The sequence below is a fragment of the Peromyscus californicus genome, unplaced genomic scaffold (assembly GCF_007827085.1).
Source record: "Peromyscus californicus insignis strain IS unplaced genomic scaffold, ASM782708v3 Scaffold_11__1_contigs__length_118956290, whole genome shotgun sequence".
Taxonomy (NCBI): domain Eukaryota; kingdom Metazoa; phylum Chordata; class Mammalia; order Rodentia; family Cricetidae; genus Peromyscus; species Peromyscus californicus.
Window position 1 is genome coordinate 67,459,569 of NW_026294402.1, and position 19,069 is coordinate 67,478,637.

Here is a 19,069-nt window from a genome sequence, read left to right on the forward strand (position 1 = left end):
GCGGCCGCGGGGGAGCTCGGAGGCGCCAGGCCCCCCCGGCGGGGCGGGGTGGGGGGGCGTCCGGGGAGGCAGGCCCCCCGAGAGACCCGTCGGGTTGGATTGTTTTGGGGGGGGCGGCGGAAGGGGGGCGCCTGGCCACGGACCTCGTCTTTTCAGACGCCCCCCCCACCACCACCACCACCAGCCCCGGGCCGCTGACGGGGGGCTGAGGGGCGCCGCCATGCCTCTGCCGCGGCGACGCGCGGGGCCGTGAGGAGAAACCGGGAGAGGAACCGCGACGAGAACCGCAAGGAAAAAAAAAAAAACAAAAAAAAAACGGGGAGAGGAACCGTGAGGAGGCGCTCGGTCTCCCCGGGGATGTCCCTCAGGCGGCCGGCGAAAGCGACTCACTCGAGCCCTGGGGTATAGGCCTAGCTTATCCAGCTTCCTTCCTCCTCCTCCTCCTCCTCCTCCTCCCCCTCCTCCTCCTCCTCCTCCTCTTCCTCCCCTCCCCCTCCTCCCCTCGTCGTCCACCCCCTCGGCGTCTCTTCCCTCACCCTTCCCCGCGCCCCCATCTTCCCTCCCTCCCTCCCCTCCAGCAGCGATGGCAGAGGAACAACAACAGCCGCCACCACAGCAGCCCGATGCCCATCAGCAGCTTCCCCTCAGCGCCCCCAACCCCGGGGTGGCTCTGCCAGCCCTTGTGCCCGGGCTGCCAGGGACCGAGGCCAGCGCTCTGCAACACAAGATCAGGAACTCCATCTGGTAAGGGGATCCTCCATCGCCGGGGCACAGCAGCCTAGGCACACTGCTGCTGCAAAGGGGGTGGGGGGCGGCGGCGGCGGCGGCGGCATCCGAAGAGGAGGTGATGCATGCGTTGAAGGTGGGGTGCCACAGCCGCCGTGCACCCGGCTGTGGCACCTCTGGAGGGGGCAGGTTGCACCCACCCGTGGTCTCCTTAGACACACACACACACACACACACACACACCATGCTTCCCTCTCCTCCTCGATTGTAAGCCGATAAACAAGTTATTTGTGCATTTTCCACCCACAGTAAGGGAAATACGGGTCAAGATTAAGTCATGGCATGATAGTGGCGTGCATTGGAAACTTGGACCGTGAAATGTGTTGACTCCTTTTGTAGTCATAGAGGGAGGAAGAAGTGTATTGTGAATTTTGACCAAACAAGACATTGTACGCAGCATTGATATGCAGCACAAAACCTAACGTGTCTTTTCCATTCAGTTGGAATAGCTGCTGTGTGTGTGGATGGCTTTGCCTCCGTTATTGTCGAACCGAATTTCCCGTCTCGGGAATTTATTTTTTTGCATTGACTGTAAAGGAAATGCCGCTTTAGCATTAAGTTTTATTTTAATGTGGTAATTTACACGGTAAAGTGCATTTTTTAAAAAATGTAAACCATCTTGCCATTTTTGTGTAATTATTAAAAAGAAACTAGACGGAACATCCTTTACTAGTCCTGTATTTCTTGTATGGGAATGTGCTATATTTCAGTGTTAATTGAACTCTTAAAGACTGATAACGATATTAATAAATACCCAGAGTTAAGTCCATCTTCTATGAGAACCATTGCAAATGTTCACTGAATGTGAACTTGCATTATTTTGTAGGATTCTTTATTAACTGACTTTTTAAAAGCGTGGTACTATTTTTAAAATGGAAAGCAATATTTGGAATTTGGTCTAAGATTGCTTTTAATAGAAGTTTTAAAATAGAATTAAGTATGATGTGGAAAAAATAGCCATGATTTTTTTTTTGAGCATGAATCTAGCAGGTTCATTAAATATGACTATTAAAATAACAAAACTTGCAATTTAAAGACAAAGGTATCATAAAGCAACTGGCATTCTGTGTACAGCATTTGAACATTCAAGACAGTAACCAATTTTAAATATAAAATTAGGAGTTGTTATATAGTAATTTTCATTATTTTCTTGGCATTCTTCCATCGTGATGCTAATATGAAGTAGGTCAGTGCAGGCTTTACTACTTTCATACCACACAGTAGTTGACAGTTGAATATCTTGCTTTTAATTTTAATATGAAACTTAATTATTTTAAAAGGAATTTTTTTAAGACTTTGACAATAGTTTCGTGGCAACTTGAATAGGTCAGATGTGTGAAGGTTGTGTGTGTGTGTGTGTGTGTGTGTGTGTGTGTGTGTGTGTGTGTGTTTATGGCACAGTGGGGGAGACTGCAGTAGATACATACCTTCACCCTGTTTTAAAAGCTGTACCAAATAAATAAAGGTATGATTAATTTCTGGCTTTGAGTTCCACAAAGCCAGATGTTTTATCACTGGATAATGTAATTTAGGGTCCCTGAAACCATGATTGAGTTGAAGTAAAACACCCTTGTTTGTTAGCCTCAAAAGAGGGACATCCCAGTTAAAGGACTCAAATCTTTTAAGAAAGGTACATTTTAAAGGTTGAATTAGTAAGGCTATTTTATTATGAGAACATTAAGGGAGAAGGATTTGTCTTTGTAATTCCACAGAAAGAGTGAGTTGTATAGGCACTAAGGATGATGTTGCGATAATGATGATGGTGGAGTGCCTTTTATTTATTTTTGTTAAATCATAATTTAATTCACACATTGGTAATGATATTTACACATCTATTACAACTTAGCTATGCTGACTTTGAAAATGAAAAAAAACTTCTCAAGTAGAGGGAGTACACTTAAGATTTTGAACTTGGCTCTGAAATATTAATGAGCAAACACGCATCTTAATATCAAAATGTACTATTCTGTGTCTTCATTTTGTAATGACACACTAGCATTTCATTTCTAACTTTAGTAATTCCATTTGCAAAAATTGTTCCTTACTCCTTTATATCTAAAACTTGAGGATGATAAACAACCATGATGGATAAAAACATTAGTGGCCATATTTAATATAGAATTGAAATTCTTCCATAAGGACGGATTCATACTATTCATCAAGTAACTATATAAAATACAGATGTTAAAAAGTGAAAGTTCCATTGTTACTTTTCTTTTTTTTAAGTCTAGGGCTTACTATGTAACCCTGGTTGGCCTCAAACTCAGAAGTCTTGTCTGCCTTCCTGCCTTTCAAGTTCTGATTTAAGGGCATACACTTCATGCCTCGCTCATTGCTACTATCTAAAAAATAATATTTTTTAAAGAATTAAAATGTTTTAATAGATATAACTATAATTCTATATGCATGTTGTTTCATATTTTTAAGCAGTACTTTTCCCACCATTTTTAAAAATCATCTTGGATTGTTCTGAGAGATGGTCAGTTTTATATTGCTTCTGTGTCAGCCCTTCAGTACCATTATGAAGAGTTAAAATGAAATTCAAAAGAAATGTGGCATTTAAAAATTATCAACTGGGTTTTGCATTTAGGTTGATCATAGTTTCTAAACTGTGGCTTGCAGATCACAAACAAGTCTGTACTTGCCCTCCTACTCTACAAATATAAATATAGTATGTGATGTAGACCTTTAGCTGGACAATGAGTTATTTATTATCTTGGCTCACAATTTATTCCATTTATTAAATGCTAATTGATAAAAGTATTCCATTGCATTTCAGGCATTAAATATGTCTCTAAAAAAAGGAATAAGTATTCAATGTAAAGACGTAGTATTTAATGAGATTAAAACTATTTCTCAAGAGTTAGAAATAGTGTAGATTTTTAAAGTAATTCTAGAACATATACTGCTAACTTGATAGTGTTATGTTTGTATTAATATGCTTGTGAATATCTTCAAATTATGCCTAGGTTAACAAACCTGACTATTCTTGTCTGTATGTTTCTTTACTTTATTCCTTCCCATTCCATAGACAAAAGGTTTAAATTAGTTATATGCCTCATGTGAAAGGATTTTTATTTGTAGTGTTTTAATTCTGAGTAGGCTATAAGAATGTTATTTATATTTTATAGATAATATAATTTAAAAATAATCTTTTTCTAAAAGGGATAAAGGAAGAGAATATTAAAATAGTAGATATACATAGTTTTTCTTTTTGGTTTTTTGAACAGGGTTTTGGTCTATGACCCTGTCTTACTTGGAATTCATGATCCTACTGCCTCAGCTTCTCTTGCCATGATACCTGGTAGCTAAATCTTTTTTTTCTAAAGGAAGACTCATACTGACAACCTAAAACAAAGCCATAGCCAACTTAAATATGAACTTCTTTAATTTACATTGCTGAAAATTTCTATTTAATTTAAACAACAATTTTTTTTTTCAAGACAGGGTTTCTCTGTGTAGTTTTGGTGCCTGTCCTGGATCTCAATCTGTAGACCAGGCTGGCCTTGAACTCAGAGATCCACCTGGCTCTGCCTCCTGAGTGCTGGGATTAAAGGCATGCATCACTGCCGCCCATCACAACAAAAATTTTTACTACCCACCTCCCATTTGTTTTTTGAGACAGGATTCCTCTATGTAGTCTTGGCTGTCCTGGAGCTTGCTATATAGACCAGGCTGGCCTTGAACCACAGAGATATCCTCCTGCCTCTGCCTGCCTAGTGATGGGATTAAAGGCATGTAGTACCAAACTTAGATCCCTCTTTTTCTTTTAAAAGATTTTTTTTTGAAACCATTATAGAATTGAAATTTAAAAAACAAATAGAAGATTCAGTGATTAAAAGCACTGACTGCTTTTCCAGAGAACCCTGGTTCAATTCCTAGCACCTGCATGGCAGCTCACAACTGTCTGTAATTCCAGTTCCAGGGAATCTGATGCCTTCACATCAATGCACATAAAATAAATTTAAATTATTTTTTTAAAAAACAACAAAAAACAAATAGAATACAATATTTGAGATCTCTTCTGTTTACTTAATTACCTTTAAGAATACAAGGGCTGGACATGGTGGCACACACCTTTAATCCCAGCACTTGGGAGACTGAAACAGGAGAATCCCTAAGTTTGAAGCCAGCTAGAACTACAAAAAGAGACCCTGTTCCAAAACAAAAAAGGGATAGATCATGGACTAGAGATGTATAGCTTAGGAGTAGAGCACTTACCTAGCTTGTATAAGGCTCTGGGTTATCCCAGACACTTGGCACCACATTAAAGGGAAGGAAGGAATGAGGGAAGAAATGTACATGGGTAGGAGTGACTCATATTTGCTATTAGGTTGTAACCTAGATGATAAACTTTGACCTAAAAAAAAATCTAAAGAAGTCCTAATGTTTTATTGTAGAAAATATTTTAATGCTGTACTCAGAGTATTCAGATTCTAATAGAATTATCTTCAATTAAAACCTTACAAGTCTTTAAACAGTAAGATGTATCAGTATTCTACCCATTTTATGTTACAAAACAATGACAGGGAAGCTGTAGAATTTCTAGATTCATTAGCCCACCTTGGAGATAGTGTTGGAGGATCAAGACTTCCTTGTCTTTATTCAATTCTGATCTGGTGTATTTTAGACTTAAAATTGTAATCTATGAATTACTTTGGATATTTTCTAAATAATCATTTATACCCAATTAATTTTGTTTTGGTCTCTTATTGTTACGACAATAAGCATCTTAATATTAAATGATTAATCTCATTTCCATTAGAGTATGGTACTCTATAACATTTATATAGTAATACCATATTAGTCCTGTTGTATGTCCTCTGGCGTAGAACTCAGTAGTTAGTTCCATTTTGTTCTTGAGCCATGCAGTTTATTAGCGCTGTAAGAAATAATTGTTATTCATCCAACTTTAGTGGGAAACATGGACTGTTAAGTAGCTCATATCTTTATTTTAAGCCCAGGGTCTTTTTTGTCTTGCATGTTTTAGTTTAGTTGGTTAAATGCTCTCCCTACCCTGAAGTCAGCTAGTCTTCTATAATCAGCACAGAAAAGATTTGGCTTTCTTTTGTTTGTCTATATTGAGGCCTGATGTTTGTGTCCCAGCACTAAGTGGCTCTGATTCCAGAAAGAAATTGTCTTCCTTGTCATCCAAAAAGGCAAGTTAAGCAGTTTCAAACCTGTCAAATTTCTGGTCCTACTTAACTTAACTAATGATATGTATATGTTAAATAACTGACCAGTTAGCTCTCCCTCCTAGAAGATTTCTTGAGTGATGGTATATGCAATCTGATTTGGCTTCTGCCTCTTTACTGTTTTTAGAGATTTAGGGGGGAAATGAGCTGGTAGAAAGGACAGAAGTATCTTATTCATCATTAAAGGTGTGCTTTGAATAAAAATTACATCAATTTGCTTTTACCTAAAATTTTGAAAACATATTAAACATTGTCATTTACTAAAATTTGAACACTTAAGAAAGAACAGAGCCCCTGACCTTGAACCTGGGATCCTGCCCATGATCTCACGGTGCTGCCGTCAGGGGTACATTCCTTGAAAAAAAAAAAAAAAAAAGAAAGAAAGAACAGTACTCAACTGAATATCTGCTATTTACAGAGTGCTATGCTGAATAAACACTGGCATTTAAGGAATGCTCATTTGCTGTAATGTTAACCTAGTGTGAAAATTGTGCAAGTGAAACTTCTCTTATTCGGTTGGGGACTGACCAAGGAAGGAAAAGACACATGTCAAAATATGGATTCTGCAAAAAAAGTACACCATTATTTCCTCATTTATAAAACGAGAGTTATACTGAACGACCTTGCAGGTTCTTTTAGCTTTCAAATTATGAGTCTGCTGCTAAAGTAATATTAACAGCAATAATAAAACATAGTATAAGCACAGTGAAAGACTAATATAATTATCATAGACGGTCAATAGAACATTTTTAGTCAACAGGTTATTAGGATTTGCTAGTGTCTACTTGGGTGTTAGCCCAGGAGGACTATCTGAAGGTGTTCTTCTCTTATCATTACCATGTACAAGTGTTTTGTTACATGAGATAAGTCTGCAAATATTTATTGAAAATGTATAACATTTAAGGTATTCTAAGAGCTGGTTTATTATGTACAAATATTCTAGACTACACAGTAATCCCAGTTATTGAGGAGACTATGAGCTGCTGGTTGAGAGATAGCAATAAGGGGCTTTTTGCCTTTTTTTTTTTTTTTTTTTTAATTTGTTTAAACCTACAAGCATTTCACATAGAAACCTCTTCCTATGGTACTAATGAAGTATTTTAAGGCAGTAATGAATGCCATTCTTAAAAATTGCTAATGTAAACAAGACAGTTGTTTAATATTTTCAGAATAATTTAGTGTAAGGTTGAACTTCACAATAGACATTTTAATGAGTTGATGTAACAGTGTATTTTTAAAAAACAAGGCAGTAAGATGGTTACTCTGTAACCCTAACAAAATCACACACTCTTATCCATTGCCTCCATTTCTGTTATTCTCTTTGTGTAGGCATTTGCTTCCTGGAGGATTCTAAGAGGTCAGGTTAAAGATGAACAGCGTTGTCCAGTAGTTAGGGGAAGAATCTTCCTCTTCTGAACAGGACAATGAAATAAAGGTCAACACACTCTTGAGTGCTAACTGTAAGACTAGCACAGTTAGCACTTAACTTTAATCCACATAAATAGAAATATTCAAACATGATTTAATAATCTTTTTGAGGCTATAAGTAAACATTTTTGTTTTATGAACTACATGTGTCCTATTTACAAGAGGAAATAGATCATGAGTTTCAATTAATTTTTACAGTGTTTTTATCAAGCATCAATTATGGTAGATTTTATATATATTACAAAAAGTTGTATAGGGTGAGGTTTTATATTTCTTTGTATGTGAGAATAAACTGAAAACATGTTGATACTCCTTGCTGTTTGAACCTCCATTTGGGGTACTGAACTGAGAGGGTGAGAGGTTGTATAGTGAAAGACTGCAATCTGTTATGCCATGAACTTTAGGAAGTTGAGGAGTCAATAGGGTGTGATTTCCCATCTTTTCCAAAATAGCCTTATGTAGGAAAAAAAAATTCGAATTTATTTGTTGTCTTAAGTTTGGGTAACAAGAGATGGGGTAATACATAGTACTTTTATATTCTGCTGCATGTGCCTGTCCCCTTGCAGTGGGACTGCAGAGATAGACTGCTACTGGGAGCTCACTGGCTGGCCACCCTATCCAAATTGGTGAATTAGCTCCAGGTTCACCGAGGGACCCTGTCTCAAAGGTGATGATTGATTCAGGAAGATATCCAATGTCAAATTCTAGCCTCCACGTGAGCATACCCATGTCCTTGCACACCTGCATGCACATATGCACACTACACATGAACACATCCATACCCCCCCCCCAACAGGCACACTCAAAACCTGAGCATGAAGAACACTTAGGTTTGTGTTTTCTTCGTGTTTTTCCATGACTGTCTTATTTCATATTGTCAAAGAGGTACAAAATGAGAATAGAAGATTACTGTACTAAGTGACCATTTTTCCTTCATTTCTGTTATCCTTTTTTTTCCCTGCTGATACACGCTGCAGTTTGTAAACCACCAACTTAGAACCTCTTATAAGTTGCTATTTAATATTTCTTGATAATTTAGATTTGGCCTTACTACGTGAAATAAGTTCATTTTATTAGTGACTGTTAAAGTACAATCTAACTAAACGAAGCATTCTCATTTTCTAATAGGTGAAGTTCAAAGGTAGGGACTAAATATATATGAAGCAAAGCCATCACTGCAAATACTTTGAGTAATATTTAGTATAACAGTAAAACGTTATTTATATATAGAGAGGTCTACAACTTATATTTTTGCTATAGAGATATGCAATTTAGAAATGTAATTACATAACACTTCTCTGATATCTTACTTGAAGTAAAATTTATGTTTCTGGGAACCTGGAAAATGTATTTCAACAAAATGATTCAGTTAATGTAAATTAATCATTTCCCTAATTTGATTGTGGTCATTAGTGCTATCAAAGGCAAATGTATATGGTAGAAGATATCACAGTCATGTTATTAAATATATGATCCCCTTTTTCTGAAGCAAAAGCTATTAGCAAGCAGCATTTGATCAAATTCTGCATCTAAAAGTTTCCAGGAAATAAAGTCAAAGATTAATCCTAAATTCGTGAAAGCAAGAAACCATAGAAAAGTAAATTCAGTATACATTTATTGTAATCCCCCCCCATATGCACAGCATAGGAAAATTGAAAATAGGGGACTATCCCAGTCTTTAAAACATTACCCACTTGGATTTTACATATAAAAGTAAAATTTTGTTTAATGCAGTAATGGTATAATAAGTGATAGATAAGGGAGGGATTAAACGAGAACGTTAAGTGCTTTTATTTGCAAAGCTCAGGGTTGTGGGCTTATTAAAAAAAAATCACAAGATAAGCTATAGATTTAAACTTACTACTTAAAAAATCCTTACTATGACTTCTTTATTCTCTCTGTCATGAATTAGGTTTAGAGCTGTTGATGACAGTAAACCTTACCAATAATGTAGGTAAGTAGAGGAAGATAGTTTGGGAGAAAATGTATTTGGAAAACTGAAGGAGTATAGTTCCCACATATAAATGGTAGCACCAGCTAATTATAACTCTCTTACTTAAGTTTTGATTTACATGCGTAGAAGAAAAACATAAAATAGTAACAGGGAAGAAAAGGATGGGTATAGATGAGCATTAAGCAACAGAACTAAAGTACAGGTTATTACTTAAAAAACTTAGCATTTTATTTTATATTTTTATATTTACTTATTTTATGTGTATGAATGTTTTGCCTGCATGTATGAATATAAGCCATGTGCATGCATGTCTGGTGCCTGTGTGGATGAGAAGAGGGTGTTGGATCCCCTGGGACTAGAATTACAGATAGTTGTGAGTCACCAAGTAGGTCCTGGAACAGAATCTAGGTTCTCTAGAGCAACAAGTGCTCTTAACCACTGAGCTATTTCTCCAGCCCTAAACTTTAACAGCAGTCTTTCCTCTGTACCTTGGTATCTTATGGCCTCAATTTGCCCTTGTTTTTTGTTTATCTACTTCTTTTGATAATAGATACCACTATATCTTTTTTTTAATCAGTTTGGCAATGTTGGTTGCACATTTAATTTTTTTTTCTGACCATGCCTCTGTCCAATATTTATTACCTATCTAGTTGACTAATCTGTAGTGTAACTGAAACTTCTTCCTGTTTTCTTATTTCCACTGCCAAGACCATAGTTCAGTGCTTTAACCTTCTATACCTGTATTATTAAGAGTAGTAATAGTTACAGTTTGTCATTATTTGAGTCTAAAATGTCTCTCTTGGGTTCATGCATGTAGATGTCAAGTTCACAGCTAGTGGTTCTGTTTGGGAGGTTGTGGAACTTTGAGGACTCCCAGAGGCAGATCGCTGGAGGTTGTAGGCTGCCCTTGCTTCAGTCCTGTTCTCTTTCCTGCCTGCAGCTGAGATAGTAGAAGTCCCAGACAAACACTCATACTATCATGAACTGTACCACAATATAATTAAAACTTCTGACCCTAAACCCAGACAACCTTTCTTCCCTGCATTGTTTTGTCATAGCCATGAGAAAAGGAGTACAGAAAATGAACACTGAGAGTGTGGTCATTACTGTAATGGATCTGACTGTTTGGTTTATAGTTGTTCAGAATTGGTTTGCAGGAAAAATGTGGAAGAATTTTAGAGCTGTGAGCTAGAGAAACGGTAGAGAACTATAAGCAGTGTTTAATGTGCCATCCTGTTTGGAATTGGGAAGACCAAACGGTCCACACAAATGAAGACAGCAAAGGTTATGGTCATGAAGTTTCAAAGAACAAGGACACTTAATGGGAATTGGGCTAGAGGCCATCTCTGTAACATTTTGCAAAAAACAAACAAACAAACAAACAAAAAAAACTAACTATATTTTGTGCATGTCCTGAAAATTTGAATGAGGCTGAATTCAGAAGTAATGGAATAATCTATCTTATGGAAGGAATTTCAGGACAGTATTAATGTCAGGCTGTGACATGGTTTTTGTTCATTGCACTTACCCAGATTTATAATGAATGAAAGCAGAAAGTGAACAGAAGGATATGAAAATGTGCAGTTTTTTTGAAGAAAGGAAATAATCATATTTAGAGATAAGGCACATACAGATGCAATGACCATTTACTATTAAAGAGATTGGCACCAAAGAAACTGAGCACTTTGCACTGCATGAATAATGTACCTTGATAGTGAGGTCTCATCCAACAAAGGCTTAGAGATGTAATAAAACTGAAAACACAATTGAAAAACTTTTACTTTAAAAAGAGTGGGGATTGGGGGGGCTAGAGAGATGGCTCCACAGTTAACATACTCTTGCAGAGGACTGGCCTGCCTGAATTCAGTTCCTAGCATCGACAAGAGATTCACAAGTCCAAGGGATCTAACTTCCTCTTCTGGACTTTTTGGACACCTGTACTTGTGCACATACCCACACCTAAACATACAATTTAAATAAATAGTGCCTAAGAAAATATAGCTTCCAGGGTATACTGTGAAAAACAAAGATGACAGAAGTGTTTTTTCTGATAAAAACCCTCAAGCACTAGAAGCTGCTGAGCTGTGGTAAATGGAGGCCTGGCCACATCCCAAGCTGACAACAGAACTTGGAGTTGTCCATGTGGTACTGTTTCCCAGACATGCAGAATACAAGGATTAGTTATGGAGTAAAAGAGGCTCGCACCAAGATTCTAGAGAAAGTCCTGTGAGGCCAGGCATTGTGCAGCTCCTTGTTCCTTATTAAGCTGTGTTTGAAGCTTTGGAGATGGAACCTAGTTTGCAGCAGACCGGAATGTTGTGAATACCAGGAGCCTGTGACTGCTGCAGAAAGCTGCACACACCCAAGAGACAGGCCATGTGTATTGCAAATAGCAGGGCGATAGGGACCACCAAGTCCCCCGATGTCAGACATTTAGCTCTGTTTTGTTGTTTGCCCTATTGGGTTTCCATCTTGCTTTGATCCAATCTTTCCTTGTTATTCTCCATTCTTTCCTTTGCAATAGATTGTTTATTCTATGTCATTGTATATTTGAAGCATGTAGTTTGTGATTTGAATTTGAGGGAGCTCATAACTAAGTGGCTGCATAGAGTTACAAAAGAGGCTAAGGACTTTTGAATTGGGTTAAGACTATAGGAACTCTAGAAGTTGGACTAGATGCATTTTTTCCTTGTGAGATAGCTGTGAGCCTCGGTGGATGGAGGGAACAGAAGCAGAATTTTAGAATTTGAATGTGAAGTGTCCTTCATAGGCTTACAAATTTAAATACTAGGTGAACTTGCTTGTTCACCATACTGTATAAAGATTTCCGTTCGGTTTACAAGGTCTACAGGCAATGTAACTGTCATACAGTTCGTTCAAACCTCCCCCACTTTTTGTTTTGTTTTGTTTTTTTTGAGACAGGATTTCTCTGTAGTTTTGGTGCCTGTCCTGGATCTCGCTCTATAGACCAGGCTGGCCTCCAACTCACAGAGATCCACCTGGCTCTGCCTCCCGAGTGCTGGGATTAAAGGCCTGTGCCACCACCACCCGGTCACCACCCGGTTAGTTCAACCCTATTTTGATGTTCTCTGGTATTTTAACATCTGCTTCAGTCTGACAAGTACATTAATATTAGCTTTGTGTGTTGTGGTCCTGCTTTTGTCCCTGATTTTTCATGATGAATATCTTTCCTAGAATCTCTACCTTTGTCTCCAAATCCTACCATTCACAGTTTAACACTTATGGAAGTTGCAGCCAAAATCATTTGTACTAATGAAACATTTTTGTGCTACTCTAGTCCACATTAGCATTTTCTTGACTTCATATTGTATAGTGAGTTCCAAATGATTAAATACTTAATCACTCTTAATTTTTTCCTGCTTCCTATGCTGTAGTTATTTGAATCTGGTGACAGCATTTTTTGAACCTTTTTATTTTATTTGGTTTTTCCAGGACAGTTTCTCTGTGTAGCCCTGGCTGTCCTGGAACTCTCTCTGTAGACCAGGCTGGTCTTGAGCTCAGAGATCTGTCTACCTTTACTTTCTGAGTCCTGGGATTAAAGGTGTGCACCACCATGCCCAGTCACATTTTTATTTTTCATCTAGTGGTAGATAACCAGACTATCTTTTGTACTCTGTATTCTCATAGACACTTAGTTTTCCCCATGTATTAATATTTGTACATTTGTTATATTTAATGTGGTCATTTCCTCCCCAAACAGGTTATTAAACTGATGTTGCATTTTACATGGTAAAGATTTATAGTATTTGATTCTTTTACATTACATTAGTGAAACTGAAAGTAATTTACTAATGAAACTATTTACTAATGCTTTTAGTTCTATGAGTGCCATTTCTTTCACTGTGTCTGGATCATAAAATAATGTATGCCCCCCCCAAGTGCGAGCAGTTGACCCCCTCTTTAAAATTACAGAGTAAATGGAACTGGAGAAGAAGCTCAGCAATTAACACCTGCTGTTGGCTCTTGTAGAGGACCCAAGGTCAGTTTCCAGCACCTACATTGAGTGGTTACAGCTGCTTGTAACTATGGTTCCAAGGGATATGATTTCCTCTTTTGGTTTCCACGGGCACCCACATATACATGGCATATGGGCACACACAAACACACAAATTTTGTTAAAGCTGGGCCTGGTGCCTTTAATTTCAGAGATTGGGAGGCAGAGGCAAGTGGATCTCTCTGAGTTTGTGGCCAGCCTGGTCTACATAGTGAGTTTCAGGACAGCCAGAGCTCATAGTGAGACCCTGTTTCAAAAAAAAAAAAAAAGAAAGAAAAACCTTGTTAAAAGTCATTTTAAATTACTAGCAAATGACTCAAGTTCTGTAGCCTTTCATACAAGTACACAGCAGATTGTTCCAGGAGATACACTTGGGGTTTTGAAGTTAGGTTAACACTGAGTTGGAGGGTTTGGTCCTGACATAAGGTTTTGTCTACCTAGACTACAGGCCACAAAACTGAGACAGCCTGCTGAGTCATGCTGTGCTGACTGTTTTTCTCATTTCTGTGACAGAATGCCTGACAGCAGCTTAGGGGAGCAAGGATTTATTTTGGTTCTTGTTTGGGGTGGTCCAGCCCATCATGGTGGGAAAGGCATGGTGGCTGAAACAGCTGGGCTCTAAGTGGCTGGGGCTTACAGCAGCTGCTTGTTAAGATAATACAAATCAGGAAGCAGGGAAGTTAGGCTGAAGTTGGATGGACCAGGGTCTCGTCGTCACCCGCTCTCCTAGCAACCCTCCTTTTTCTCCGCCTAGCCTCTACCTCCTCCAAGATCTGTCACCTCCATAGACAGTCCCCCCAGCTAAGGGCCAAGTGTTCAGAAACATGAACCTGTGGGGGACATTTCATATTGGTCAGAGTCTAAAGATGGCATAGAAAATCTGAGTGATGGCCGATGAGGGAGGAGGTAGATTTGTCTGCGCAGTGAGGAGTGAACGATTAAAATAGGAAAAGAATGCTGAGGTGCTAAAATGTTTAACTCATAAAATTTGCCACCTATGCTCCCAAACCTTATTTGTCTTTTTTTTTTAACTCCTATTTTAAAAAACTTTTCAGGAGTTGGAGACATGGCTCAGTAGTTAAGAGAACTTGTATTCTTGCAGAGGAGCCAGGTTCCATTTCCAGCACCCACATGGTGGCTCACAGCAGTGCCTGGTTCCAGTTCTGGCAGACCTGGTGCCTTTTTCCACAGGCACCAGACATTCATATTATGCACATATATACATGGAAGCAAAACTGCTAATACACATAAAATAAAACATTTAAAATTTGTTTTAAAAAGCAAAAAACGCCGGGCAGTGGTGGCGCACGCCTTTAATCCCAGCACTCGGGAGGCAGAGGCCGGTGGATCTCTGTGAGTTCGAGGCCAGCCTGGGCTACCAAGTGAGTTCCAGGAAAGGCGCAAAGCTACACAGAGAAACCCTGTCTCGAAAAACCAAAAAAAAAAAAAAAAAAAAAAAGAAAAGCAAAAAACTTTTAAGCTATTATTGTTCTATTCTACGTAGTTTATTAGAGCAGAATTTCTTAAATTACGGGTATATTACATTATTTGAGAACTTGCTGACAAATTTTGAGGCACCACCCTAGCTTCACTTGAATGAATGGAAACTTGGTGGGATAGGTAGCGGTCTTTTATTAATTAGTCCTCCCAGTGATTCAAACTTAAATATGAGAATCATTAGATAAGAAGTTTAATTATTAAAAAAAAATTTAATCTAAAATACAGCAATTCTCAGTCATTGCCAAGTACCTAAGGTGGACTTAATAATTCCTTTATTTTAATTTTCATGAATATAATTCTACTTTATCTTCGATTGTATTGTGTATGTTTAGGTCAAATCAGCAATTCAAAAGCAGAAATACTCTAAAAAAAGGTGTAGTCTGAGAGGCTGGGAGCCAAATGGTCCTGAGTTATACTACTAGGAGCTTTAGCTGGTTCTAACAGTGAGGATGAAGAAAAGTCCCTGTGTGCTTCCTGCAGAGGGGAGAGAAAAGTACCTATTCTAAAATATGTTCACAGCTGTCTGTTCTCTTTAACAAGGCCTGCCCTCAAAGGAAACTGCTTTGCCACAGTCTAATCAGCTGGATGGGTTTTTTTGCTTTGTTTTTGGTTTTTTGGTTTTTGGAGACGGGGTTTTTCTGTGTAATAGTCCTAGCTGTTCTGGAACTCCCTTTGTAGACCAGGCTGTCCTCTGCCTCCCAAGTGCTGGGATTAAAGGTGTGCGCCACCACTGCCTGGCAGTGAACTGAATTTTTACCAAAGCTTAAATGACCTGGAGGAAGGAAAATACCCAACTTCATCTCTGTCTAGTCTTTGATTCAGGAGAAGAGAAATAATCAGCTCAGACTTTGAAAGACTAAGGTCTAGTGATAGGAGTATAGAATGCCCCCCTTTTAAACTTTATCACCCTGTCAGTCGGCTCTTGTATAATCACAGAGAAAGTCTGAAAGAACTGTCAGCCTTCCACCTATTTAAGGAATCTCAAAGGAAGCCTAAAATGAACAGGGGAGACAAAAAGGACAACAGCAACAGCAACATATTAGCCTATCACACCACAGAGTAACAGATGGTAAGCACAATCTAATTTCTGCCAAATGCAAACATTACGGAGACCCTCTGCTTTAGTTCCATAGCATTGCTTGCTCTTCAGCAGGATACAAGACATGCTAAAGGTAAAAACAAAATAAGCAAAGTCTGAAGAGGCGAACTAAGCATAGCAGTTAGGTAATCCAGATCAATTTGGGTAAAGATTAAAATGGTTATTTAACGGTGAGTAATATTCTGGACAATATGCAATAACAGGTAGATAAGCATAGGAATAGAAAACCCAAAGGAAAAGATAGAAATAAACAACCCTTAGGGTTAGGGATATAGCTAGTTCAGTAGTAGTACACTTAAGTGACTAGTATGCCTCAGGCCCTGGGTTCAATCACAGTACCATGAAAATCTACTAAATACTATAGTTGACAGTGGCTTATTGATAGAGTGGACAAGACTGAGGCAGGAATCATGAAAATGAAGCTATCCCAAGACATTTCCAAAACTGACATGCAAAGAAAAACAAAGACTATAAAAGAAGTTACAGTTACAAAAGGTATAACATGTTTTAGACTATCAAGTAGGCTCAGGAGGCAGAGGCATGGTGGATCTCTGAGTCCCATGCCAGCCTGCTCACAGAGAGATTTCCAGGATAGCCAGGACTGTTACACAGAGAAACCCTGTCTCAGGCGGGGGGGAAGGGGATCAGATAGAGAAAAATATATGACACGATAATGTCTTGAAAAATTTCCAAAGTTAATTAATGACTGGATACCAAAACACAGATCCTGGAAGCCCAAAGAAAACCAAGCAGACTAAATACCAAAAACATGCACTGGCATATTTTATTCCATCTTCAGATAATCACAGTCAGAAAATCTTGAAAGAATTCCAAGGAGAAAACCCCAAAGTAAAAACTATATCAGACTTCTCTTCAAAACCACGCGGGCAAAAAAGAGAGTGAAGTGAAATATTTAGTGTCAAAAACAAAAACGGGGGTGAGGGGGGTTGTGGTGTTGGTGGTGGTAGTAGTGGTGGTGCATGCCTTTAATCCCAGCACTCAGGAGGCAGAGACAGGTGGATCTCTGTGAGTTTGAGGCCAGCCTGGTCTACAGAGCAAGTTCCAGGACAGCCAGAGCTGTTATACAAAGAAACCGTGCTCAAAACAAACAACAACAACAACAACAAAACCCACATGTGCAGAATTCTGTTCTTACCAGAATTGTCCTTCAAAATGACGGAGAGAGAAGGCCAGCAAGATGGTTTAGAAGGTATAAGCATATGCCCCCAAGCAGACCTCAGGGGCCTCTGGGTTCAAACCCTAGGATACACATGATGAAAGGAGAGAACTGTACCCTAGAAGTTGTCCTGATCTGCACACGTATTGTGTCATGGCATGTGCAGCTACATGCATATGAAACAAGTATAATAAAAAGTGAAGAAATAAATATTAAGAGAAATTGTCACCGGTATAATTGATTTGCAAGGAATGTGAAATGTACAATAGAGAGAATAATAATGATACAGGTCAGAAAAATAATGATACAGGTCAGAAACTCAGGTCTACATAAAAGAAGAACAGGAAGAAATATATAAGAAGGAATAAAAATTTTTATTTTTCTTAAGTTGATGTGGCTCATAAGACTTTGTCCAAAATAATAACAGCAACAATACATTTATGAATAGTTCTTGGATAAACTCATATTTAGTTCATGAATAACTAAAGTAAATTACAGTGCTTCAGTAGATGAAACAGAAGATTTGGGAATGATGTCTTATGAGAGAGTATAATGAAAGTGGACTGGAGTTAGTTTAGTTATATTGCAAACTGTAGGGCTATACTACTAAAAGAGACTAAATAGAAGGAAATGTAGTTGATACCCACTACCATTTGGATTAAAAATGTCTTTAAAAACTCATGGGCTTTGTCTGCAGCGGTGGTGCAGTTGAAAGGTAATGGAATATTTAAAAGCTGTAGCCTACTTGGAAGATGTTCGATCATTGGAGGCTTGCCACTGATATGTTGGAACCTCAGAATTGTCTGAGCCGCTCTCTCAGAATAAACCTTTTCTCTTATTAAGCTGATTACCCCAGGTATTTTGTTACAATGATGGAAGCCTACTAATACAATACACAGAAGAGTATAGAAAGTGTAGTCGGGTTAGTTAGACAGCTCAACTGATAAAAGTGCTTGCCTTACACACCCGAGGTCTGTGTTCAATCCCCAGACCTTGGGAAAAGAAAAGTGGGGGAAGGCCAGGTGTAGTAGTGCAAGCTTATTCCCCTCACTGAAGAGGTAGAGACATCAGATTCCTGGATTTGCCTCACCTATTTGGCAAGTCCCAGGCCATTGTGAAACTGTCTTAAAAAACAAGGTTTGGAGCTGAAGCAATGATTTGGGGATTAGAATTACTGTTGTACTAGAGATCCTGGGTTTGATTCTCAGGACCCATAGGCAGGTCCACTGTTCTATTTCCAGGATATCTAATACCCTCTTCTGGCCTTTGTGTGCACTAGGCACACATGTGCTGCACAGGCATACGTACAGGCAGACAAATACTCAGGCATATTTGAAGGAAAGAAAAGGTTGGCACTCCCTGAAAACTACCACCACCTGAGGTTGTCCCTGGCTTCCATATGCTCTTTTACATACAGGAACATGCACACCAAAGAAAGAAGTAGGGCCTCATACCGTATGCAAAAACAATGAGAAAAGAGTGCTAGAGATGTAGCTCAGTGGTTAAGTCTTTTATAAAGACCTGATTTTCACCCCAACATCACAAAAATAGGTAAGATAGAAATAGTGAAAGACAAAAATGGAAATCAAAGGCAACATGGCCACTGACTGGTCCAAATTTGCTGGTAACTTTTTAATATTTTAAACAGAGCAATTAAAAGATTGTTGGGCTGGAGAGATGGTTCAGTGGTTAGAGTATTGGCTGCTCTTGAAGAGGACCCAGGTTTGGTTCACAGCACCCACGTAGTGACTCACAACCACCTGTAACTCCAGTTCCAGGGGATCTGAAGTCCTTTTCTGACCTCTGTGGGCACCAGACATGCATGCAGGTGAAGTACATATACACATAAAAATTTTCAATTTTTGTTTATTTATTTATTTATTATGTATACAGTGTTCTTCTGTCTGCATGTATA

The 19,069-nt window shown here is 38.6% G+C and overlaps 1 protein-coding gene across 2 annotated transcripts in view; it reads left to right on the forward strand.

Annotated features, from left to right (window-relative positions):
- Positions 1-35: 35 nt before the first annotated feature.
- Rfx7 (regulatory factor X7) overlaps positions 36-19,069 on the forward strand; it is a 101,529-nt gene continuing 82,495 nt past the window's right edge. The window contains exons 1-2 of one of the 2 annotated variants that reach the window (XM_052714086.1): positions 36-402; positions 579-744. In XM_052714086.1, the coding sequence (XP_052570046.1) occupies positions 584-744 (161 nt within the window). In that variant the 5' untranslated portion in view covers positions 36-402; positions 579-583. The remainder of the gene's footprint in view (positions 403-578; positions 745-19,069) is intronic. The other variant, XM_052714080.1, reaches the window with a different exon arrangement.